At 40.6% G+C, this 26,379-nt stretch overlaps 1 protein-coding gene across 1 annotated transcript in view; it reads left to right on the top strand.

Moving 5' to 3' along the window:
• The first annotated feature begins 1,711 nt into the window (after positions 1-1,711).
• ntng2b (netrin g2b) overlaps positions 1,712-26,379 on the top strand; it is a 67,256-nt gene continuing 42,588 nt past the window's right edge. Inside the window, exons 1-3 of the mRNA XM_087792401.1 lie at positions 1,712-2,079; positions 2,794-3,470; positions 16,034-16,677. Coding sequence (XP_087648527.1) covers positions 3,255-3,470; positions 16,034-16,677 — 860 coding nt within the window. The 5' untranslated portion in view covers positions 1,712-2,079; positions 2,794-3,254. The remainder of the gene's footprint in view (positions 2,080-2,793; positions 3,471-16,033; positions 16,678-26,379) is intronic.

Raw genomic sequence — 26,379 nt, 5'->3', positions numbered from 1 at the left:
GCCTTGTATTCAGGAATGGCTACCTGTAATTCACACGTCAACTGTGACACTTTCTCTGGTGCATTAACTCCTCTGTGATCTCTGCTGTACGGTGCACATTTTAGAACATCAGGTCTCAGAGAACATTGGTCAGATCTCAGGAAAATATATATATATATATATATATATACATTTGAAAAGTATATATATATATATATATATATATATAGAGAGAGAGAGAGAGAGAGAGAGAGAGAGAGAGAGAGAGAGAGAGAGAAGATTGCCAACACCCTGAAACTGTGCTGCAGCATGGTGGCCAAGATCAAGAACTTTCACTAAGGGGTGTGCTCACATTCGTTGCCAGGGGTTTAACTATTCATGGCTATATTTTGAGTTATTTTGAGGGGAAAATGAATTAACTCTGTAATATAAGCAACACACAGACTACTTTTCAAAGTGTTGTCCCATGAAAATATATACTTAAATATCTGCAAAAATGTACGGGGTGTACTCACTATTGTGATACACTATATATGTATATATATTAATACTATTTAATTTAAATTAAAATAAATATTTAATTGTGAATGTTAGAGGTTTTGGGGACAGTGGGGTAAACAAAATCATGACCGTTGAAGTTAGCATTAGCTGATTAGCTAAATGAAAAAACTGACAGCTTTTGTTCACATTTGTGTAAACACTCTAGAAATGTGTTTCTCATCTGCATGTGTAAAAGCTGCTGACCATGTTCTGCTGTGTTCAAGGGAGAAGATGAAATGAAAATGAGGGTTGCAGATTTATTGATCTTTTTGGAAAACCAGGCTGAGTAATCCTCACACGAGAGTGAGTTAGATGTTTGACTCAGCCATGTTTTCATGATCATGTAATATTTATCGTACATACAACAGCAATATCTAGAAGCCAATACCCTTTCCGATGCAAAAGAGGTCTTAGAATCTGTCGGGGGAATTAAAACTTTAAATAATCATTTACACCGCTGAAGAGATGAGTCTGATCACTTTTATCTGTCCTGTATTAGCAGCTCAAAATAGCATTACTAGCAGAGAAGCAGGAGATAGAATATGTAGATCAGATGTCTTACTGAAAAATGAACCCAGAAAACATATTTTTCTTTTCATCTTCAAATTTCCGTTTCTAATAGTCACATGCTGATAAAGAAGCTGCCATGATGTGTATGCTGTGATATCAGACCAGAATGTTGATCAAGTTTATCTATCTATCCAACTGAAATTAATAGCAGTTTAAGTATAATATGTTGAAGAAAAAAATTAAATAAAAAAGCTTGAAAGGGGAAACGATCAATAAGTATTTTTTTAATAAAATAAAATTATCAGGAGAAGTGGAGACTGTACAAAGTCAGATGTGTTTGTGGTCATTAGCGAAGTGAGGCATTGTGGGACGACTGTTTCCATCCTACATCTGGACACATGTGGGTCACTCGCTCTCTCCCAGCTGTTCATTGAAATGCAGGCGGATGCGGATCAGAACCTGGACCGGTTCACTTTGAAGCGGACAGTCGCGGCATGACGGGGGCAGATAAAAACTCAGATAGTGATTGAAACTAATGGTAAAAGGATTTAGCTGGGCATTAACAGAGAGAGAGAGAGGGAGAGAGAGAGAGAGAGAGAGAGAGAGAGAGAGAGAGAGAGAGAGAGAGAGGGGAGGAGGGAAGGAGAGAGAGACAGAGTGAGTGAGAGAGAGAGAAAGAGAGAGAGGAGGAGGGAGATATTTTCCATAAAGCCCTTTTCTCTCTTTCTATCTGCCCTTGAGCATCCCGGGTAAACCCGAAGCTTGTAAAGTGGAAAGAGAAGGAGGAGGTGAAGGGACGGAGAAGGGCGGGTACCAGCCTCCCTTTCAACTCTGTATTTTATACTTTTTAATACTCCTTGACGCCGGATTCTTACGCTTCTCTTTTGACCGTCCCTTTCCAAATCTAGGACACTGGTCTGTCGCGCGCAGAGAAAAAGTACTCGGCAAAATGAAATAACAAAAAAGATCGCGGCGGAACAATTTGACTTTTTTTTTGTTTCCTCCTGGACGTGACCTATAAGAAACATCTGACACAGATGCGCGACACAAGTAAGTCTTAACAAACGAGCGTCCGAGCAGTTGTTTGAGTGCGCAGCAGAGAGGGCTGGATGGAGCAGAAGACTTTTAATAACTGTTCCTCACATAATCGAGGAGATGACAGCTGACACGCCTCTGCTGTGCAGCCTCTCCACTGGATTATATGCCAGAGATTAACTCCAGTAGCATCAGTGTTTGTAGAGTCATGCAATGAAAATATGTTTTCAGATTATGAACACAATCTTAAAATAGCGCGTGTTCAATGAAAAGTAGGCGGAAATACTACTACACGTGTTTTTTACACACTTGTACATGAGTTCTGGTAGTTTTTAACCCGCTGTTAAAAGCAACTTTTTGACACATACACCAGCTACAAGTTGTGTCTGAAGAAGCTGGGAAGGTTCGGATGCACCCGAACAGCATAACTTGTCTGGCAGTATTTGCATGAAAAGTCAATTTGGATAAAGAAATAAGGAAAGTTAGGAATGACAAAATGCCTGAGCAGAGGTTTAAGATTGTATTCCGACCAAACATTTTTTTTTAATTCTAATTACGGGAGTGTTAATATTCTATAAATTAAGAAGTCACATTTTGAGACAGCTTGAGTCGTGTGTTGTCATTAACAATCCAAAAGAGTTGCCAGTGTTAGACTGGAAATGTTAGTCTTCAGAAAGCCAATTTAAGTCCCTTCTTCTTCTCTCCTCCTTGTCCTCATTTCACCTCCAGGACGGTCAGCAGAACCTGGGCAGGTGCAGAACAACAAATGGATCTACCTGAAGTCACCATGTTGTCTTCTCCACGCAGTTCGGCTGTCCACGCGTCCTCGCTGCTGGTCCCCACTCTCTGGGCTGTGAAACTGAGCCTCCTGATACACTATGGTTAAAGCGCATGGTGGAGCTCCCTCAAAATATCCAGCCGTCTATCCTTCACACATCCGTGCCACAAAGTCAGCTGTTGGAAAGTGACCCTCTCTTGGCTCTCTGAGGGCGGACAATAATTCTTAAAAAGACCCCGAGTGGCGTGTCGTTCCTGTCACTTCAGTTTACTTTTGCACAGTGCAGCAGCATGGTGGGTGGGACGTCCACCTTTTCCGTATGATCTCCGCTCCATGCACTTCATCTCTCTGCTGAGCTCCGTCGCCCCCTACCCTTCGCCGGACCTCTCTCGGAACACTCTCCCAGCCTGCCATGCTCCTTCAGGTTGTGTTGCTGCTGCTGCAATGCTTGGCCTCCACGCAGGGCCAATACGAACTGTGCAAGTCGCTGGTGAGCACCGACGAAGGCTCGCTGTGGGAGCAGTACGCATGCCAGCCCAAGCCAGCATCCATGAAAGACTACATGCGCATCAAGGTGGATCCAACGGGAATCACATGTGGCAACCCACCTGAAAGGTTTTGCACACTGGTGAGTCCAACAACATCCTTAAATTTAAGTGAAAAAGTCTTAAAACATTAATGTCACAAAAAGATCCAAAATATGTCTCGGGTTGAACACAATTCAATATCTACCAAGCAGAATTTTAAGCATAATGTCCTTTTAGTTAGTGTCTAAATGCATAAATTATAACAGCCTTTGATTTTCTCTTTCATCCACTTTTAAAAAATATTCTTTTTAACTTCATGCTGACATGAATCGTCACTCACTGCATAAAACGCCACCATCTATAGATACTGACATGGACTATCCTTGGTGAACAAATATTGAAATAGATTGAAAAGTGTGTTCAAAGGCCACGTAAAACGACTTGGCAAGGACAACGACAAGGCGGATTCTGCCCCCACATCTTCATTTTGACATATGTGCCTGAAACAGTTGAGAACAATGATGCATGGTTGAGTATGATAATATTCCTTAATCATTTGTAAGAGGGATTTATCTGCAGTTGAGTTTAAAGGGTTAAAATGAGATTTTTTTTCCTTCAAAATTATTAATATATATATTTAAATATCTAACAAAAAATGTTAAAATGTAATTATAAATTATAAAATTATTTACATATTATTAAAAGCTTATTTTTCCTCTTAAATTTATGTCACGTGAACATCACTTTCACAAGTCCTTGGAGGAGTTTGGGGACGGAAAAATCAAAGGTTTGTTCAGTAGACCAGATTAGTGAGATGCTGGGAAGTTGACACACGGATCTAATTAAGGTGAGAGATAGATTAAAAGCTTGGGGGATCTAAAAGGGATGTCACAAGCCCGATGACTTGGCAGGACTCGACCCCCCTCTGAGAATTCTGGAGGTGTTGTTTGATTTCCTCTGGACTAAACAATTCTCGCGGCTAAAATGCAGATACAGGATCTCTCTTTCCTGTTTCAAGGACACTGAAAGGTGAACAAGAGAGAAACTTGAAAATGTCGACGACAGCAATATTCACTTAAGCCTGCAGGTTAACTTCCAATCCTGTGTTAATGTGGGAGGAATAATGTGAATTGAGGGTTATAAAATTACCCTAATTATGAGGAGAGTTGGATTTCACTCCCATTTGCATCTTTGCATAAAAGTTTCCTACTTTTCACGCCTCACTTTGAACACAGAAAGAGATTGTGTACTCGGGAAAAGGTGCGAGACAAATCAGCAATGAGTCAAAAGTGTCCAAACAGACCAGTTTCTGTTACACAAACATGTAATGAACCCCTTTACAAGCCTCATCCTGACTTCAGGATTTGACAGCGGCAGGAAGGAACGCTGCGCCGCCTGGATACCTAATGGTTAATGATTTGTTTAATGTAGAGGCAGCGGAAACCGCTGTTGTCTTGAGAAAGCTTCTCCTCTGACTACATTTGAGAGGAGGAAGCGGAGACAGAGTGAGGGGTGAGGGGCAAGGACAGGGGGAGGAAGAGGGAGGGGTGGGTAAAAGATGCTTGCTGCCATAACGTATTGACGTCTGCCCCCTAATGGTCCTGGCTCGGAAACTTCTATAACTATGTTTCTGAGTGAGCGATGATGAAATATTGATGAGCTTCTTAATGGGCCTCCATACAAGAGGTTGGCCGGCGACGCTCCATCCAAAGGATGCAGAGTTTGCTCTGAGATAGATGAGACAGAGAGAAAAGTAAAGGATGGAGAGCCGGTCAGGAAGCAGTCTGGTCTTAGTCAGCAGTTTTCCGTATGGAAAGTTTTGCTGCTTCTTGGGTCATCCGCAGCTTTAGGGAATCGGCCAAGGTACTGAGATGCAAACTAGGGGTATTGGAAACACTTGATAAATTAATTAATCCCACGACAAGGTCATTCTCTGATTGGATGATAAGACGACAGGGTGCTTGAGTCAGAGGTTTGTGTTCAGAGTCACTCAGAGGTTTCACATGACTCTCAAAAAGATCACAAAGGTCTATCAGGCAAGTATAATTTTGAGTTAAACGTCAAATGCAGTCAATACATTAGAATACAATGAAGTCAAAACATAATAGAAGTCCATCCCAGGGATGAATGAAGCTTCTCTGTTTGTAGGAAACAACATGTGGCATGATTGTGTTGTGATCATAGATGATTAACGATTTATCGACTCCACATGTCAAACCTCACCTCACAGCCTCTTATGCTTTCACAAATCTTAGCCCTTCAGGTGTCTCAGGTTGATGCTTGTTGGTATACACTTTTAATCCTACTCCAGGATTAGACAGCTCCGCAGTAAAGTCCAAGTTTCTGCTCTAATTGGTCTACATTAACATTCTTCCGCAATCCCACAAGCCAAGGGAACGTCGGGGCGCTGAGGAAACAGACTGCATCACATCATGCACTGAGTTGCTCATCTTTAATAAGACTTGAGAGATACTGCGGGAGATGTTAAACGCCCCTCCCTCCTCTAAACTGAAGGTTATCACAAATTCCATCACGCTACGTTTTGGATGCTGGTTTTGGACTTTCTTTTGTGGAGCCTATGTCTCCTCTGGGAGAGATTTTTCGACTGAAGGGTTTTTTGTTTGTTGGATGAAACAGTCGGTTATGTCGGCTTCTTTAAATATGAGCGCCTCCAGCTCTTTGACAAAGATACTACTGTCACTTGCACTGGGGTACAGGCTTCACTGGCGTCTTTGTAGTCTCTCCATACGATCAGCTGAGGATGAACGAGGAGGGCGAGGCAGTGCGGTGCAAAGGGAAGTAGTTAATGATGAGGGAAAAGGTGAAGAAAATTCAAGCTTAGCTCGGCAGAAATCAGCCGCTGCATTCAAAGACTTCTTGTTGCTCTTTTAGGTTTAGACTAAACCTTCAATCACATATGCCCCTCAAGGCAAGAAGAGAAACGGCAGCATGCAAATGTATAGGAATTTTGCTGCACAGGGACACCAGCAGGAGCTGAGAAAGTGTGAAACATGAGTTGGCCGCTGTGCAAGGTGATACATCTAAAAGTCCACATGGCAGGGAAAAAAAATGAAAGTGAAAAAATGTTCCTTCCTGTTCCACAACATGTTTGCCTGTTTTAGAAGGTAGAGAAATCAGCCAGCTCTAAAAATAGACATTAGAAGAGAGAGAAGCTGCGCAGCAGCGGAAGGGGAGCATGCAGGAAAGGGAGGAAGATGGCAGCTGGTAGTGTTTCCCAGACCAGGCCGACAGCCATGCTTCACTGGTCGAGAGTCCTACTGGGCCTGGATGGCCTGCCCTGAGCTGTGGAGGGGCTATCAAGGCCACAAGAAAAGGCCACCCACATCCCGCAGCGGGTCATCCCAAGAGCACCTCTCTGGGGTTAAATCCAGCATGTGGCACATGCTCTAATAATAACCCCTCCTGGGTGAATTTGGTCGCAGCGTGACTTGATGGTGCAGGCATAATTAACCAACAGCACAGAGAGAAGAATCACTCAGTGGGAGACAACTGAGAGTGGATGAGGGGAGTGGAAGAGGGAGTGGTGATGTAATGGTATGGCTCGCTTCCCCTTACAGTTGAAAAGGATCTGGGACTGTTTAGATGTGTTGGCAGAATAGAAGGGTAGTTATAAGTGAGATTTATTTGGACTTAGGTGATACTAAGAGGGATTGACCACAAGGGCTTAGACGCCCTGAGGTGAGATAAACCTTCATGTTGCACCAATGAGGTGTTCGTTCAAGATCCACACTGATGCGTCAGTATAACAACATCTGATCTGTCTACATTCCCAAGTCGTTTTTGAAGTCTAATTAGAGGGGCTATAAAAGCACTAAATGACATTAAACCTCTGTATCACAGGATACAACACACATATTTTTTGCTAACACACAGACTAAATTGACAGAAACATCCCTTCTCTGACAGTTACCTGAGATTTTAGTGTTGCTATGACAAAGGATAAAGCTGTCCAAATATGAAGTCGATATACAAGTCTGAATTGTTGTGTTGTATCTATTTTCTTTCAAGGATTGACATCTTTTATGACTTCTACATCAAATGACTTCGGCAGGCCAATTTTGGCCCCTCAGCCTTGAGTTTTGTACCCAGATTGATTACAAATCAGATTTCAGCTCTACTGCTGCAACCTTGAATAACCTGGTGCATTATGAAAACCAATCCTCTCTACCGGCAACAATCATCACGGCAGCATCCGACAAACAGAATTCCCTTCTAATTGCAGCTCTAATGAGCAGCTTGTTCCTGGGAAAGCACATTTATTTTACACGTTGGATTCTGATAACAACGGAGTGGTTTCTCCGCATGAGTGAGGACTAAGTGATGGAAAGTCTTTTACAGCTGCAGTGGTGAAGGTTTCCCTCACAGAACATATTGTAGATGCAGGCGGACAACTGCTAAAGATCACTTCATCACAATCACTCCGAATATCTGAGATTAGGATTCCGACAAAGTGGTCAGTTAAGAGAATGGGTTTTCAATTTAGTGATTACATTCAATGCTCATAAACCTTGGGTGCGAAAACAACCATGTAAAACATTTGGAAAGGTCGACACAGACCTCTCATCAGAGTTTTCTTAGAGAATAAAAGAAACACTTGCACTATTTCCTCCTCAGTGATCAGCTTATAGCTCATAGCGATAAAGACCATTTCCATTACTTCATTTATCTCCGTCTCCAGATATCAGGTAACAACGTCTGTCAGAAATCTGTGCAATTAAATCTTTTATTTCAAAGAAGCATGCATTTGACCACCTGGTGGACTGTTTTTTTTCCCCTTAATATGGTAAAGACTCTCATAAGATAAAGGGAGAAGCTCCATCATATAGAGACACATTGAGAGAAACCAGTTGAGGTGGCCCAGGCACCTTTTTAAGATGCATTCCCGGCATTTCCATCTAGGAGGGGACCCCGGGCGGATCCATTACTCTACCGACACGTATAGACACGTAACGTACCATGACTGCAGCAGAAAGAATGATGGAGCAGAGACAAGTTTAATTTAAGTGCAACAAATAGAACAACCATTAAATGTATTAACCAAGAAACACACACACAAAGTGGGATAGAAAAATGTAGTCAAAAGACAAAGAACTTACATGAAGAAAGATTTATTGTATAATATTCAGATCATTTTACTATATCCAGTGGGATCAATGTAAAAGCCTACAAAAATAAGCATAATATAAGACCTATATTGTTTTCAGGACTGAAAGGAGTTGGTGATACATGAAGGATATTTTATCCTGCATTTTTGTTGATGTCAAATGTAAAAACTCTATCATCAGTGCTGGTGGAAAGAGACTAAAAGTAGCAATGGTTAACATAAAATTAACTTTAGCATCTTCACTGACAAAAGTCAAATTTTCATTTAACTTGCTGGATTTTCTTAAATAATCAAATTATCACGACACGCCCGGCCTTTTGTCATCATTTATGCCCTGTTTCTTGTGATATGATGAAAAACATGTTAATATAACAAAAAAAGGGTAATCCTTTCCCTGCCTTTGTTGTGGCCCCTCACTAGGAGGGTAATTCAATTTGATGTTTCTTTAAAAAAAGTAATTGTCATGTCCAAGTGTCTTTTTTCCCCTCGCTGACAATTATTCAATTCTGTAAGTAAAGGAAGGAAAAGTGGAACGAGAGGATGAATATTTGTTGAGAAGGAGACAAGCAGAGAGCAATTTCTCAGAGATTTATGTCAGTCGAAATACAAAACAGCAGCTTGTTTTTTTGGCTTGTTTGCAATCAGTGATGTTTTGTTGGTGCTGTGTGTGGAAGCATCGCAAACTTCCAAACTGATGTTTGTCAAAGATGGAGTTAAGGAGCTCTCTCTTTCACATGCAAGAAAGCGTGTTAGTCTTGTGTAAGACTGCTGGCTGTGCTTGATAAGAAGTAGATTAAGGAGTATTTACAATCATCCCACAAGTGGAAAACAAGGAAGTCACTTATCACTGGAGCGTCATGGCGCCTGTTGTCGAGGAGACAGGATCCCAGTGAGGATAATTGCTGGAGGGGCTTAGCAGTGTAGGCCACCTGCTGCAGCAGTTGGCCGGAATCTGACTGTGTGTGTGTTTGTGGGCGTGTGTGTCCTGGCATGGACACACTGGACCCAAGCGACGGACGCCAGAGGAGGTTGTGCAGGACAGATCTCACAAAGGGCTTAAAGACAACCTCTCCTGTAAGTCTCTCAGGATAATAGAACTCCTCCAGCCTTTATCTCTGAATATCTGACCTACAGTGTCGTTAATCCTGAAGCCCCATGAGGACACAAATACACTCACCTCACCGCGTACTGTTGCTGTTGTGATGTTTATATCATACTTTTGTTTGTTTTGAGGATGTTGGATAAAACCAGAGGCCAGGAGAAAATACAAACCCACGCAGGAAATAAGCTCACTGCAAACCAAGAGTTAATGCAAGAGGTTAATACATTAATATGGTGATATAGTGACATTCTGTTCACTCCTAAGTTACATGGGGCTGTATCTGGGGCAGATGATGTTGAGATTGTTGTCAACAGGATTTGGAGGTTGAGGGTCATTGCCGCGACAACAGCGTTCTAATCCAGTCTGGTGTGTCCAAGATGGGGTCAGAGTGGATTGCAATAATGGATGGCAAAAAAATAGCAAGTCCACTGGACTGAGGCTTTCAAAGCTTCCCCATCTAACTTACACTGCCCCCCTCCCTTTTTATCTTATTCTAATTATCCTAACAGTCGTTATGAGCATTGTAGATTATCATGCTAAGTGTGTTTGCGCTGACACTGATCTCTTGTTTGAGTCAGTGCAGGAGAGATAATTGGGTTATCTGATGGGGAACAATACTACTACGCCACAGAGGAGAGAGACGTTATGAAGATACAGCAGTTTCACTTCTGTCCTCACATGCATTATGATGCTACAGAGTGTCTTCAATGCCTCAGCGCCGGCTCAGCGTTTGCTTATGTGTGGAGTTTTCCCTCTCTGCGTTGTCACCATAAATCACATGATTTATCATCTTGGCCTTGCAGTATTGTAACTTTTGTTATTAGATCGTGGGAGCGGGTTTGAGTGACTTCTCACATTCTAGTCCTTCAGCCGGATAACGGTTCAAGAGAGTAAACGTGAAAAGACACTGGGATACATGATCTCTGCTCGCTGAACATGTCAATATAGAGCTGGTATTACTTTCACTAGAGAGCTTACATCATTAAGACAAAAAATGCTGTATAAGTGCCGCTACATCCAAACCCTCCAGAGCTAACAGACCAGCTCCATCAGCTTCTATAGTTCTTTTTCAAGTTACACATTGGCTTATTCACCTCAACCATGAAGTGGTCATCTTACAGTCTCCAAGAGTCTCGTCTAACTCTATCAAATACAACTCATCCATAACTTTGTTGAAAAATGTCCCCACATGCATGCTGCCTTTGGCATACTCATTTATTATCTTGCCTTTTTCCCAGTGACATTCTTAGTATCTTCATCTGTGACACGTCTAACTCAGCTGCCAAAGTATCTTTTTATCCTGCACATTCTGCTCTGAAATATTTATCTTTCCTGTTCCCGAGAAGTTAACCAGGCATCCACATTCATATCCCACATTCCCTCTGATTATCTTTTTTCTCTTTTTTTTTCTCTGGTACCTCAAATATTCACATTAGGTTGCTTCATTTTCTTCCACTTTCAGTTGGTATTGCTCAGAGTCATTATTCTGACAGGCATTTGATTTGTTTCTTTCCGTTGAAATCTCCTGGTTGTGCTCCTGTTTCTGCTCTTTACATACGTCGGCAACATTCCTTTTTTAATTGCAGCTTTTAGTTGGTGGTTGGTTGTTAAACTGTCTTCTCTATTTCTTTTTTTTTAGTAAAACAAATATGTATATTTTAACTTTTTACACATCTGTGACATCTTCCATGATAAGATAAGATAATTTGTATTTTCCCACAGATAATGTCAAAATCTTGATTAACAGCTAATATAACATCTAATACATAATCACTAATGTATGGAGGGAACCGACTTATGCAATCATCAACATTTAACATCAACTAAAACAAAATCTGTCGAATTTCTAGCTCAAGCCTGTACTGGTCTTGATTTTCCCTCCGAATGAGAGCAGAGATATCCAGTCCGGTCGTTTGGCCACTTCTTCCATATCAACGATCTATTTTTAGCTCATATCAGAATGTGTCCTTAATTTACCTAAAAAAAGAATATCATGTTTTGATGATACTAGCCAACAGTTTTAAGAAGACATCTAACATAATCAGCAGAAAGCAAGTTTGTAAAAAAAAAAGACACAACAAGAGGATGTTCTCTTCAAAAGAGACAGTTCTGCCAGGTTTCATCCTCAGAAGAGAAACATATTTTTTATGTTTGTTATTTGTTTTAAATAGATTTGGCCATTATACGAATATCTGTTCAAATATTTTGTTTTACTTCTCGATTATTTACATTATTATTTACATTTAAAATAAAGCATTAAGACTAGTTCAAGGTAAATGTAGATTTTGAAATTAATAAATGTATTTTATGGTTTATTTGAAAAGTAGCCATGTTGAAACAAACAAATGGTTCAATTATTTTCTAAGACCTATTTTACAGACAGACAGACAGACAGACAGACATACTGGTGGAAAGTAGGCAGTGTAGAGTCCAGGTTGGCATTATTAAAATCCCACCAGGTCAAGATAAAAGCCTCAGGATGCTGATTCTGAAGTCTAGTTGTCCCTATGTGGATCTTCTCATAGGCATAGGGAGCCGCAGCACTATGAGGATATAAACACACAACTCGATCACGTGACTGTACTCTCGTGGTAGATAGTATGGCCGCAGGCTAAACAGTTCTAAATCCTGACATCACTCGAGTTTCTTCACTGTAATGTGTCCCGGGCTCAACCACCATTTATATGGATTTACATCCATGATAGTGGCGCAGAAGTTCCATCGGGATATCATGACGATCTCCAGCCCCTGCCGTTGACTTCAGTGACAGCAGATCCTCTCTTGAGTAAACAAGACGATTCTCTCCAATGTTTAAAAGTATCCTTTGAATAAAATATTAATTAAAAAGACAAAGTTATATATCATTACTGTGGAGCTACTGGAGAGGCTGCCGTTCTCTTACAGCACGTTTGATCCTAATGGGACTCCTTCAAGAAACATCTTAAGACACCTTTATTCGTGCACGCTTTCCCTTGATTTTCTGGAACTCCTGTGTTGTTCTCGGTGATATCTTGACCTTTTAAGTATATATTTTATTGAGTATTGTTTTGATTGTTTCAGCGCTTTGTGACCCTGGTCTAGAAAGGCGCTTTACAAATAACCTTTACTTACTTACTTACTTACTTGCTTGCTTTTTTCCTTTTTTTAATACCTCAATGAAGAAAACTGCAACCAAGCTATTCAAAACAAACCCTCAAATATAAATATGCTTAAGTCAGAACGCCCCAGCCAAACATAATTGATTATTATGAACGATTATAATGTAAGTAAGTTACAAGGAGGCTGGTAAAAAAAAAACATCAGATCAGATAGAAGCAATGATGTTTATACTTAGATAAAAGTGTTGGCTTTCTTTTTCATTGTATACACAAAGTAACAATGTAAGAAACCTCTAAGTACGATATTAATGAACTGTATTTGAATAAATATTGTATTTATCTTTAAATTAAATGAAAAAGAGAAATAAAGTTGTATGTAAGTCCTACTAGTAAAATTGAATAAAAAGGGTCTTGATACATTTGTCAGAAAATCTCTTCATCATTACTTTTACAGTTTTACTTACGGGGCCCATATAAAGAAAAACAAAGGGCCACTATTTGTATGGGAATTAATCACTCTGTTAACATGTTGCAAAAGATTCAATGAGACACATACGAACTGGCACACAAAAATCAGAACCCATTTCAAGAACAAACATCCTAATTTGTTCTCTTTATTTGCCCCTGCATCTACTTCCAGCTAAATTAATCCAGAACTGACAGACAACAACAGCCCAAGTGGTCATGCACCAGATTCTGGAAATGGTACAAGACGAGCAGGATCTGAAGCATAGATCCAGACATTGTTTTGGAGTTTCTTCTCTGTGAAGAATCATTAACTTCACCATGTATGTGCTACTGTGTAAACAGGCTAATTATGGCACTGCTGCTAGGTATGAACCAGAGTGTTGTAGGTGAAGATAGAAGGATAACAACAAAGAGAGGCACAGACAGGAAGAGGGATATTTTAAGATTCACTCCACCACAACCTTGTTAAGCAGGAAGCAGTAAAGGAATATTGGATTCCATATAAATTGATAGAAGAACATTAGCTTTAACATCGCTTCCAGGTAGTGCATAAAATTGAAACCAACATTCGAGGAATGCAAGTAGCGAATTACCTTTTTTACAACATGAAATCACAGCTCTGGGATAAGAATTTCCTTTGAAAAAATTTGTATCTACAATATGTATTGACAACTTATGGTGTGTGAAAGTTGGCTGGGAATCAACCTGAAGTGTACTAAAAGTGGGAGTTTTATCCATATTTCACTATCTACTTGAGCCCAAGTGTAACGTTAGAGGTTTCTCAGAATTAATAAATTATCTCAGGTAAAAATGTAAATAAATGAATTAATATCATGATATGGTCTTTTCTATAGTTAACATCTGTTTTAGGTGAAAGACATGAAAGCATTGTTCGTTAAAAAAAAAAAAGTATAAAAAACTTGAAAGGTGAAAGTTGATATTTACGACACTTCAATTAGTAGTTGATCTTTTCAAAACATTTTGACAACTTCAAGAAACATCTTAAGACTTTCTCAGGCTTAGGCTTTAGGCTAGCCTGATTTTCTGGGACCTGTTTTTTCTCAGTGTTATCTTGATCTTTTTACAATATATTTTTTGATAATTTATTTTGATTGTTCAATCGCTTTGTGACCCTGGTCTAGAAAAGAGCTCTATAAATATAAATTACTAACTTACTTACTTACATTTTGCAGAGCTTGTGAAACGGACCGGACACAAAGGACAGTAGAGCAATACATCACACAACATGTTTCTCACGGCAGCTTGGGAGGATGCTTCGGTCCTACCTAAGAGGTCCAACATGACCTCCTGGATAAAGTTGAGGAGTGTAATTAAAAATACTTTACAATTACTTTGGACACCCTGAGGCGACAGTGATCCTGATGAATGCTAGTTAATATAGAGTGACGGCAGAAAATTTCTTAATTAGGATTTCTTATGTAAATGTTTACCAACTGCGTCACCTTCTGACTTCCAATCAGGGGTCATAGCTTAACAGTCTTGGCATCACCAGAGGTTGTGGATCAATTTCTTTAAACTTCTATGCTAAAATGCATCAGCACTCTGCTGTCTGTGCAAAGACGGTGATGATGCACGATCCCTTTGACATTCACGCTTCCTGTAATGTTGTTTTGTAAGTTTACTTTTGGCACTTTTTGAGAGAGGCTGGTTTTTGTCCTGACACGCTAAAAAAAGGATAGTGTTGATGCTGGCGTGTCTTACTGAGGAGGATCTTTTGAATGTGTGCAATGATCAGACTCAGATTCATATCCAACCATGAAGGAGATTACAGGCAGAAATTGCAATTTCTTTTCCAGAGCAGCTAAAAGTGCAACTCCTACAAAACAATTTGAAAACAATGAGCAAACAGGTGCTGGATGTTTTATCTGTCGGTGAGAAGAGGGATCGGCAATCGCGTAAACAAAAAGCACCCGGGTGGACGCTCAGTGGAGAGTGGAAACCTGCCTCCTTGACAATGAAATATGAACAACAACTACAATAGTTGCTTCATTATTCGTTACGGTCCGCTTATGATCATTAAAGGATTCCTCAATACTAATATAAATAAAGATTGATGTCATACTTATGACATAACTGGTATTCGTCGTGTTTTCACAGTCTGACGGCAACACATGTTTGATTGCAGCAATCCTAATGTGTTACCATGTAATAACTCATTCTCAGACATAACATAACATGTCTTTTTCAAGCTTTATATGTTAGGATTGGCAATTGGCCTGTAGTGATCTATACAGTGAGAGTATATTTTTAAATCCTGCTGGATCCCAGCCAAGATCCAGTGGCTGGACTGACCCCCTTTGCCTCATGATCTTTATGAAGCAGCATTGTTCTAAATCTGGCTAGCAAAGAGGGGGGTTAGCAGAGTTAGAATTTGAGTTGCCGGGTTTACAAAGTAGGTTCATGTACGTGGTGTATGAAAACATGTAGAAGTGTGATTTACTGTGTTAACAACTGGCAGAAAATGCCAAATGAATAATAAAAAGTAAACTTAACTTTCAGTAGCTGAACCAGCTCTACTCTGAGCCCCACATCTCCCAGTGTAATCATAATAAAGAGTCTTGTTATGGTACCCATGCAAAAAAGATTCAGTAACTAGTAAATCTCATTCACCTATGACATGATAAGTCATCTCAGGTATTTTAATGCAGCAAATATGAGAAAAAATGTTGAGTCTTTCCTAGATGCACATTTTAGCATGAATCCTCTTCTGAATGTAGGTACCACAAAATAGGTCCTAGAGGTTGGAACACAGTGAGAGTGACATTTTTGATCCAAGACAAACACACTGTTCTATAAAAGGTCATTGTTGCAATCCTTTTCATGAAATGAAATCTTGTTTTGCTCTTGCAGGAGAACCCATACTTGTGTAGCGATGAGTGTGATGCCTCAAACCCAGACCTGGCTCACCCCCCCCAGCTGATGCAAGACAAAGAACGCAATGGCCTCATCACTTACTGGCAGACGGTCACATGGAGACGCCACCCGGAGCCCCTGCTGGCCAACATCTCTATGTCCTGGAACAAGAGCCTGGAGCTCACGGATGACATCCAGATCACGTTTGAGTATGGCCGGCCAACCATCATGGTGCTGGATAAGTCCATGGACCATGGACGTTCCTGGCAGCCGTATCAGTACTATGCTGACGACTGCCTGGACGCCTTTAATTTACCCGCTAAACGTGTTCGAGACCTGTCGCCTGCCAACATCACCCGGGTCATTTGCACTGAGCAGTACTCACGCTGGGTGGGCTCCAAGAACGACAAGAATGTCAAGTTCGAGGTCCGGGCACGGTTTTCCGTGTTTGCTGGCCAACGGTTACAAAACATGGACAGTCTCTACACTCGCATGGAAAGTATGAAGGGACTGAGGGACTTCTTCACCTTCACCAACCTGAGGTTTAGGCTTCTCAGGCCGGCCCTTGGAGGCACGTACGTACAGAGAGACAACCTGCTCAAGTATTTCTACGCCATCTCAAACATCGAAGTACCTGCCAGGTTAGTAGCAACACTTTCTTAACAGAACCCAAAATCAGTCAGTTCATTGGGTCCCTTAACAAGCGAGTAATTTGCATCAGAAGCTAACCAGTTGTCCGTCAATTTTCAGTGTTGCCTGTGGGACATAGAACAACTGATATAATTGAATTGGGTTTGAGAATTATCATCTGTTCCCAGTACTGTTAGAAAGTAGTACATGGCAAGAGAGTGCCGCGGCACGAGAAACATTTCTTATTTATTTAATGTATGTGCTGTGCCAAGAGTTTCAGAATAATACTGAAAACTGCAATTGCATCAAACTCATTACTCTCAGCAATATTTTGAGTGCTGAAAAAGGGAATAATAACCCGGCAAAAGGATTGTGTGCGTCTGTGCACTTTTAATGACTTTCAAGTTGTTATATTATATAATTGTAATGGAAGTAGCATCTTTCCTGAGGGTGTCAGAAATACCTCTGGCGAGCAGGACCAGACACTCCCATGATCTCCGGGGCTGACAATGACCCCGCCTCTCTATACGTACGTCTGTAGGCTGAGAAGATGATTAATGAGATAAAAGTCTGGCCTCGTCGGTCTAACGTAAACCACAGTCCATGTCCTGCTGAGCGGGCTTGGAACCCTTACCTGGCAACTTTGTGACATTGAAGGATGTCAGAGTTGTCACACGCCTGCCCGGCATCAACGGCCCATCCCTTCTAGAATTATTATTCCAATCAATACGGCCTGCTGACATTTCAGTGGTATTTAACATTCTTGTTGTGTTGGCTGGCAATATACAGAGGGAGTGTGGTGGGTAGGGGTGTAAATGAAGGACGCATTGTTTTTTTGATACAAGGGGGGATTTGGCCGATGTAGCATCTCATGTCCGAACTACAGAGTGGGTGTTTGATGAAGTCCTGAGCAGATGCTGACACAGCACACACACACACACACACACACACACACACACACACACACACACACACACACACACACACACACACACACACACACACACACACGCACACTAACCATTGGCAGCGAGCAGAGGGCCTGCAGGTATTGATCAGAGCCACTTTCCAGGCTCAGCACAGAGTCATAGAGGGAGAGGAGGATCAGTTCAAGGCCCTGGAGGTGAAACAGTCCATCACCTCCAGCATATGCAAATGGAAATAATCAGCAGCTCCCATAGGAATATTTGTCCTTACTTAGTCAAAAGTCAAAAAGTTGAAGAATTGATCCCCAAGCTCAAAATCCTTCTGCAGTACTGCACTTGTGTTGTGACTGATGAAAATAGCATATAACAACGATTGAATTAGCAACAGGTGATTCGCATCTATAGAGCATTGATGTTGCTAGCACCATGTGATTGCTCTACATAGACATTAAATGGGTTTTTTCTTTATTATAATTTGAAAAATGTGCTGAATTCTGCTGTTGAATTTGAGTGACTGTGATAGTAGTCATCTATTTTTCATTCGCTAAAAGATAAAACAATTCATTCAGTCTATGCCAGCTGCTTTGTGATAGAGGGAGGGAACACCCTTAAAACGACTCACACACACACACTATCTAAAAACTACTGACAATTTAGAGTACTCAATTAAATTCAATTACTTTGTATGATTTTGGACTGTGGAGTCCACAGAGTAGACCCACGAAGGCAGAGAGAACCCACAAAATGAGTTTAGAATAAAGGGGTGAAGGTTTGATATATATATATATATATAGCTACACATTGAACTACAGTTGCCCATCATTTTAAAAGGCAACATGGCTATGAAAGTTGTGCAATAAGGTAAACCTAAAACCTTACCATAACCACACCCAGTCTGCTGTGATTGGTCAAGCATTGAGGTTTGTCATTAATCCTGGTGGTATCCACCTCTCCAAGAGACTTATTGTATAAACAAAGCGTAGCGTGATTACAGCTGACTGGAGGTGGAGCCATTATTACAGTGCTCTCGTTCGTCAAGATTTCAGACAGGGGAGACTTTATAAAGTAATAACTTCAAAACATCGTCATGTTGAGGGACTTCCTGCAGCTTGGAGAGGAAAACGAAGTGAGTTAGTCAGGAGAGTTGGGTTTTAACATTGGTTGCCTTTAAAAAAATGTCTGGCAACCATAGTGTAAATAGCATTTTACAGTAAGAAATCGCACAAAATTTGCACAAGAAAGTACCTAAACAAAGCAAAATGATAATCATGTAACCACTTGGATCCGTCAGAAATGTATATGTTCAATAAATGTATCTGAGGCCCGGAGCTGTTGGAGATATTTTCAGTGCTCCAGTAACAGAAAACCCCTAAAATAGATCAGAAGCAGGTCGGTCTTCCGTCCGGCCACCCACACCTCCAGTAACATAATCACTAATCAATAAGTTATTCTGGGCAGCCCATGGGAGTATTAGGTGATAGTGGCGGGGGGTCCTCAACAGTACAGTACAATCAAGAGTGTCTCATGCTTACGGCTGTGAAATTGATTTCCAGGAGCAAGACGATTAGTCAATGTTCTCTGGACAAAAGGCTAAGCCATTTCATCTCATCTCATCTGGCCTTAGTAACATATTGGGATTTCCAATGCTTCAAATTTGAATAATGAATATTCCACTCTGCTAGGACTCTGTAGGGGACAGCACTGCGAAATGGGTTTTATATGATCATACGCACTGTGTACCCAGGTCGCTGCAGTAATGAGATACGCTGGAGTTATCGACAGAAAGAGGGTCATACTTGCTTCCTAGCTGTATTGCGGGGGAGCCAGGCATCAAGGCCCTGTTTAAAAGTAATTATTATTAGTTAACAGTCCCTAATGGCCTCAGCTGAGCACAGCCACATATGCTGTGGGAGTTCAATTCATCTGACACCATCGTGATGGGGGTGTGTGGGAGGCCAGGTGACCTGGTGTGCTGCCTTATCAATAAATGTGTAAAGTAATAAGCCGTTAAGTGCCAGCCAAGCTGTAAATTTAGATTGGTGGGCTCGATGAAAACACACAGTAAGCCGGATTTTGAGTTGTGAGAGGACAATTAGGGGAGAGCCGTGCAAGCAAGGGATCACAGGAGCTAAGGAGAGGGTAGGAGCGGGGTGAAGACAATTTGGAAAAGGGTCATGGAATATTGTGAGATTCAGCTTAAGTAATTGTTCTAGCAGACTTTCAAGGTCACCCATGAAGGTCAGGAGAATGGTCAGTCATTCAAGTGAATGAACAAGAAGTAAAGACATATCATGCTTAAAAAGAAGATTGTTTTGCTTATATTTCAACAACAACAACTTATTTAAATTATTATTATTATTATTATTAAATATTATTATTATTCTCTTAATAAAAATCCTACAGGACTGACATCTCATACTTATGTCAGTTATTATTATTATTATTATGTCAAGAATTGATTTTACTTTTTCTATTTGTCCCTATATTTCTTATAGGTACAAGTCACTTGTTTTGTAGGATTATAGTGAAGTATATGATCAACCAATTTTACCAAACAGTTTCTAATGGTCATCAATTTCACAAGTAGGTTGAAACACAGTCATTAAGTGAAAAATATACAGCTGTGTAGGAGCTTAAAACTGGGTGAGGAACAGCCAAACTCTGCTGCCAAGCTGAGGTTGTGGAAGACAGTTTCATGTCACAGGTCAGACAACATGGCAAGACTGAGCACAGCAACAAGACACAAGATAGTTCTGCTGCATCAGCAAGGTTTCTCCTGGACAAACATTTCAAAGGAGACTCGGGTTTCAAGATGTGCTGTTCAAGCTCTTTTGAAGAAGAAGAAATGGGCCACGTTGAGGAACGTAGACACAGTGGTCGGCCAAGGAAACTAAGTGCAGCAGATGAAAGACACATCAAGCTTATTTCCCTTCGAAATCTGAAGATGTCCAGCCGTGCCATCACCTCAGAACTGGCAGACACCAGTGGGACCCAGGTACACCCATCTACTGTCTGGAGAAGTCTGGCCATAAGTGGTCTTCATAGTAGAGTTGCAGCCAAAAACCCATTCCTCTGACATGGAAACAAGGCCAAGCGACTCAACTAAGCACGAAAGCATAGGAACTGGGGTGCAGAAAAATGGCAGCAGGTGCTCTGGACTGATGAATCAAATATTTGGCTGTAGCAGAAGGCTTTGTTCGCCGAAAGGCTGGAGAGCGGTACAATAATGAGTGTCTACAGGCAACCGTGAAACATGGTGGAGGTTCCTTGAAAGTTTGGGACTGAATTTCTGCAAATGGAGTCGGAGATTTGGTCAGAATTAATGGTTTCCTCAATGCTGAGAAATACAGGCAGATACTTAACCATCATGCAATACCATCAGGGAGGCGTATGATTGGCCCAAAATGTATTATGCAGCAGGACAACGACCCCAAGCATACAGCCAATGTCATTAAGAAATAATTTCAGTATAAAGAAGTAGTAGTCCTGGAAGTGATGGTATGGACCCCACAGAGCCCTGATCTCAACATCATGGAGTCTGTCTGGGATTACATGAAGAGACGGAGGGATTTGAGAAACCCTACATTTACAGAAGATGTGTAAGTGTACCTAGAAGAATTGCTGCTGTTTTGAAGGCAAAGGGTGGTCACATCAAATATGTTCTGTTTTTGAAAGCATTCTTAGTTAAAACCTCTTTAATCACACCTGCATTAAACAGCACTGTATATATTTGTATATAAATAGAGATTATTATTATTATTATTATTGTTATTATTATTATATATATATATATATATATATATATATATAAAGTATATATCCATATATACAGTATATATGCATTATTGTTATGAAACAAAAAGAATGCATGAGACAATAAATATATCATTTGTTTCATGCATTGTTTAATGCATCCTTTTTGTTTCATATATTTTTGTTTAACTCTTTTATCACCTTCATCTTTTCATTCATTATTTAGATTCCTCTAGGAACGTTTTAGCGCTCTTCTGGGGTTGAGGGGATAGATAGTTTTAGATAATGATTTTTAGATGTGACCATTTCCATATTGCTGATGGACCTTTGTGGGTCTCATCTCATCGGAGATAGAGCCGTAAACCTGGACTCCATCATCATTTACATCAACAAAATCGTATTCACCACAAGGCCTCGCTCACGAGCGGAGATTCTCTCTTATTCATCGGACCCTTAGCTCCTCGTCCCATCAGTCACCCGCCACTCGGAGATGGTGAATGGACCCACGGACAGGCTGCCTGAGTTATGGATTAGACGCGGGTCAGGGATCGGGACTTTCTAATGAAATAAGCAGCAGGTCGTACGCTGGGTCGCTGTAATGGAATAAAGGAAAGACTGGAAGCTCAGGAAGAGCCAACTAAGTGGATTAGAGCCTAGAGAGAAAGAGACAAAGGAGGAAGTCTGCAACCTTTTCTCCCTTCGTCGGACACTTGAATTTTACCATGACCATGACAGGACGAGAAGAAGTCCTGCTGCATTTGACCGTGAGAGACAACTTTGTATGAGATGAAGTGTGTCTAAACATATTGTGAAAATAATCAAGCTGTTCTCGTAGCTAGTACTGTCAAAGCAAGCCCGGTGTGAGTCGAGTTGTTGAAAAATCTGGGCCATTTATGTTTGTGTTATTGGGTCTGTTGACAGCAGATTCTCTGGGGACTTCAGAAATCAAGAACTCAAAATTGGTCTTGCTGAATATGAGGCAAATTTGTTTTAAAAGCCGAAGACAAGATTGATCCTAAAAAAACCTTGCTCAAAACCTTTCTTACTTTCAAATCACTAAAAAACACCTTTAATCCTTATTCTACCTTATTTTTTAACAATGCTAGCGGAAATACTCAAAAAAAAATCATATGTAAGTAAAAACAAACAGGAGGAAATAGAATAGGAGGAGAGAAGATAGTTAATTGGGGCAGATTATTGGCCTTAGAAACTAGCTAAAGATTCTGCAAATAATAATCCTTTTTTAACATGTAGTAAATGTAATAGTTATTCATTTAGTTTAAATTGAATTTGAATTGGGGTCTTCTGCCCTCCTTCCCGCCACCTTATACTTTACAAAAGGAGTTTAAATTTGGAAATCTGTCTTTTTATAAGTGCTTCACACAACGCAGACGATTACAGACTTATGTGCCAGAATTAGTAAGCTTCAAGTAACAGACTTCTCAGGTTATGGGCTCATACAACACAGCAGGTCACCATAAGTTGTTGGCCTTATGAAAAAAATGATTGTAAACAGTATTTTTTGTTCACAACGCGATTTCTTAAAAAAAAACTGTTGGTTGGATTGCCTTCTCTGTGGCTTCTTCCTAACCAGTACTCCCACTCCATCACCCTCAGATCTTTGTGGTGCAGTTCCCTCTGCGGCCTCAGATATCAGCCTTGAAGGTCTGCCATGCTGGCTTTAGATGTCGCGTGGGCTTGTGTGACAGGGTGGCACACAGTGTAATGGCTATACCCATTTTGAGTCATGGACCTGTGCCGCTTCTTACATGAAGAATTGGTTGGCAAAAGGTCTCACTTTGTACGCCCTCTCATGATCATCAGGACTAATTTTGATTCCAGGCTGGCCCAACTCTTCCACCATTAGTTCCTTTTTTCACCACTAAACCATGCATTTTACATGTTTTTGAATTACTTTTTTATATATTATCCAATAATGTGCCAGTCTGTATTCCTTCGTTCGAATACTAAAAACACCCACCCTTAACCAACCTTCTCTGTAGAGGACAGTCAGGGATATTGGGTCATTTTGTATTATCTAAGTACATTAACACACTTTTTTGTACCAACTGTTCCTCCCAAGGTATTTAGATTCTCAAATGTGGCCCCATTGGAAGTTAAATAACCAATGTCCTGAACAAAAAACCAAAAGCTTCATAATGTATTTTTTTTCAAAACACAACTCAGCTCAACACCACCATCAGTTGTCCTCTTAATCTTTGCCCAGTCATGCCTCCGGGCTTGGTGTGTATTACCAACAACTAATTACACTAGTGCGGTGTAAATGGGTGAAGAACACAGCTGCCAGAAAGCAGACCAGCTGAATGCTAATGACATTCAGACTCTCTACATGGTCATGTTGTTACACGCCTGTTTGTGTGTGTGTGTTTCTGTCACCGGCATCCAGGCCCCCCCCGCTGACACAGCTAATGTGCTGAGACTTTCAGACTCTCTCCATGGACAAGTCAGAGATGAGCACTTTTATACCTTGGAAAAATTAGAAGGTGTTGTTGCCAGGTATCAGGGTGTCTCTTGCACAGATGCTCTAGAATGTACTTCCTGCTTCAAAAAGCAACTGTAGTGCTGTAATGGTAGTGATGTTGTGGTCACACCCGTGCTTCACTCGATGAATGGTGTGATGTTCTGTACATATTATTCAGCCGTGTTAAACCCTCATCCTCTCCCAGTTCAAACCCTCTAGTCAACCAGGTTATTTCTTCTTCATGTGGAAAAACCTTTCCTGTGTGGATGTTGCCCTTTTCCCACTCATGAATGAAAGATGAAGTCCATGCTTGAAGTGTGACATGAGGAACAAAGCGGTGCCAGCACGTGAATGTGTGCTCGATTAAGTCAGAAAAACTGGTGGATTCTCCAACCCTCTACAACTCCACCCACCGGAGTTCTCCTCCTTCAGAGTCAGCCGCTGCCAAACAGATAACTTTTTAAATCATTCATGAGCACTGCTCTGAGAAGGAAAGGCCTGCAGACAGCTGAGCGACCGCAATGAGGAACGTGTCATTGTTCCTCTCATGAGGAAGATTTATGTCAGGATGGATGTAACTGATTTGATAATCAGTTTATTCCACCTCCGATGGGACGAAAGTTTAAGTCAGCGCTTTTGCCAACTGATCTTTCCACCTTCCTCTCTTCGCCTACTTCCATATCCCATAAATATCTTTGCAAATTCAGGAATATAATGAAGAATGCTCCACTTGCTCTTGCTCTGTGCTTTACCCGGAATCTGGCAAAAGGGGGATTCTCTTGATACTGCACGCACGCTTTAAAGCTGAAAGGCATGCTGGGAATCGTAAGTGGGAGAACATGAGGAGGAGGGAGGGTGCCCTTGGAAAGATGGTTTGTTCTCAGTCAGCTACATTAATTAGCATAGCATTATTACAGGCGTGGTGTGTTCAAAGACACACCGGCATCTTAACTACTGTCATATGGAGCATGTAGATGAGATAAACAACTCATTGATTAAATTCTGAGGAAATGGAAAGGAGTTGCTGGTGCTGGTGGTGATGGGAGTTGAAAGCAGGCACGAAGGTGAGCATGTTGAGAGCGGCAGGCGTAAAGTTTGATAAGTTTTTAATGGACGACGTAGTTTATCTTCGTCAGTGTTCAGATTATTGTCGTTGAGTTGACAAAACGATGCAGCTGTCGAACTTTAGAAACTTCATGATTGCTCTGATTGTGGTTTAGCAGGATGGATGGGGAAATAAGTTTTGCTTCTCTCTTAATCATTGACCCATCAAAGCCAAACATCCATTCAAACCTCCCTTTACCATCACTGCAGAGTATTGATGGGTTGATGAAGCTTCTTGAAGCTTATCCTTATTCTAGAACTCACTAGATGGCATTCTCTGCTCTATAAACTCAACATTTTTACTATTGAACTTAGCTCTAAAAATATGACACTGTTTAAAGGATTTGACATTAATATCCCAAATTTCCCTAGCTCTGCAAAGCTTTATCAAATCTATAAACTTCTAAGATCATCTGCAGAAGGAGAAATGGTGCTCTTCACAATAGGGGTCCAACCAAAAACAGACTTCATTCACCTGCACAAGAGATAGCTAGATAGATCAAATTTATTGATTAAGAAGTAATCAATACATTAATAAGAGTTAAGGTCAGAATAGTTACTTCTGAACAACTGGCGATGAGAAAGAAATAATGTAAAGAAGTGAGTTGCATTATTATGCTAAAATTCTGCTAACAATGACTGAGATGGAGAGAGAGTAGTTAAAAAAAAATTCAAATCCTACCACAGCAGCTACAACACCTGAACAGTGACCTTTGTTTGACAGAACTAATAAATAATTAAAATCCAGCAGTGATAGTTTGTGATTTTGTATGTAAATAATTTAATGTTTAAGTGGGTTCCGGCTCTTTTGGATTAAATCTATGTCAAAAACTCACAGTAATATTGAATAATGGCCAGATAGTAACATATTGAAAACAGCCTTACCAACCAAGACGCCTGGTGTTTTATGACAGTAAAATTAGGATACAAACTCAAGAAAGCAACAAATTGTAGCCGATATGTAGTTCAGTACCTCCAGGTCTTGCTCGCAAGTAAATGCACGGTGAAAAGTTAGTAAAAAATGTAATCTTCATTCAGTTTCATTGGTGCAGCAATCATTGTATGAAGAATTTTTGGTGCATCACAACAGTTTTTTTATTGATTTTATGATAGTTAAAAAATATTTATGTCATGTATCATAAATCCAGGGTCACGACAAGAAGACAATAGTGCTCACTAGTGTCACTCTTGAGGTGCACAAACGCAAGCTTTATTAAAGAGCAACCAAAATCTTAAATTGATCTTGGACCTCTATTGTACTCATCAGTATGTGTCTGTACAAAACGTTTTTATTAATACATTAAAAAAATAAAGAAAATATGCTTAACCCTGGTGTTATCTCAGGGTCACATTGACCCAGAGGACCGTGGTTGTTCACCTTGACTCAGAGGCAAAAAAGGGACACCACAAACACATTTGTTTTCAGCGTTTTGGTCACCTTGACCCCT

The sequence above is a fragment of the Callionymus lyra genome, chromosome 5, assembly GCF_982586985.1.
Source record: "Callionymus lyra chromosome 5, fCalLyr1.hap1.1, whole genome shotgun sequence".
In the NCBI taxonomy this organism is placed as follows: Eukaryota; Metazoa; Chordata; class Actinopteri; order Syngnathiformes; family Callionymidae; genus Callionymus; species Callionymus lyra.
Note: the sequence above shows the minus strand (reverse complement) of the source record. Positions and strands in the feature narration are given on the sequence as shown.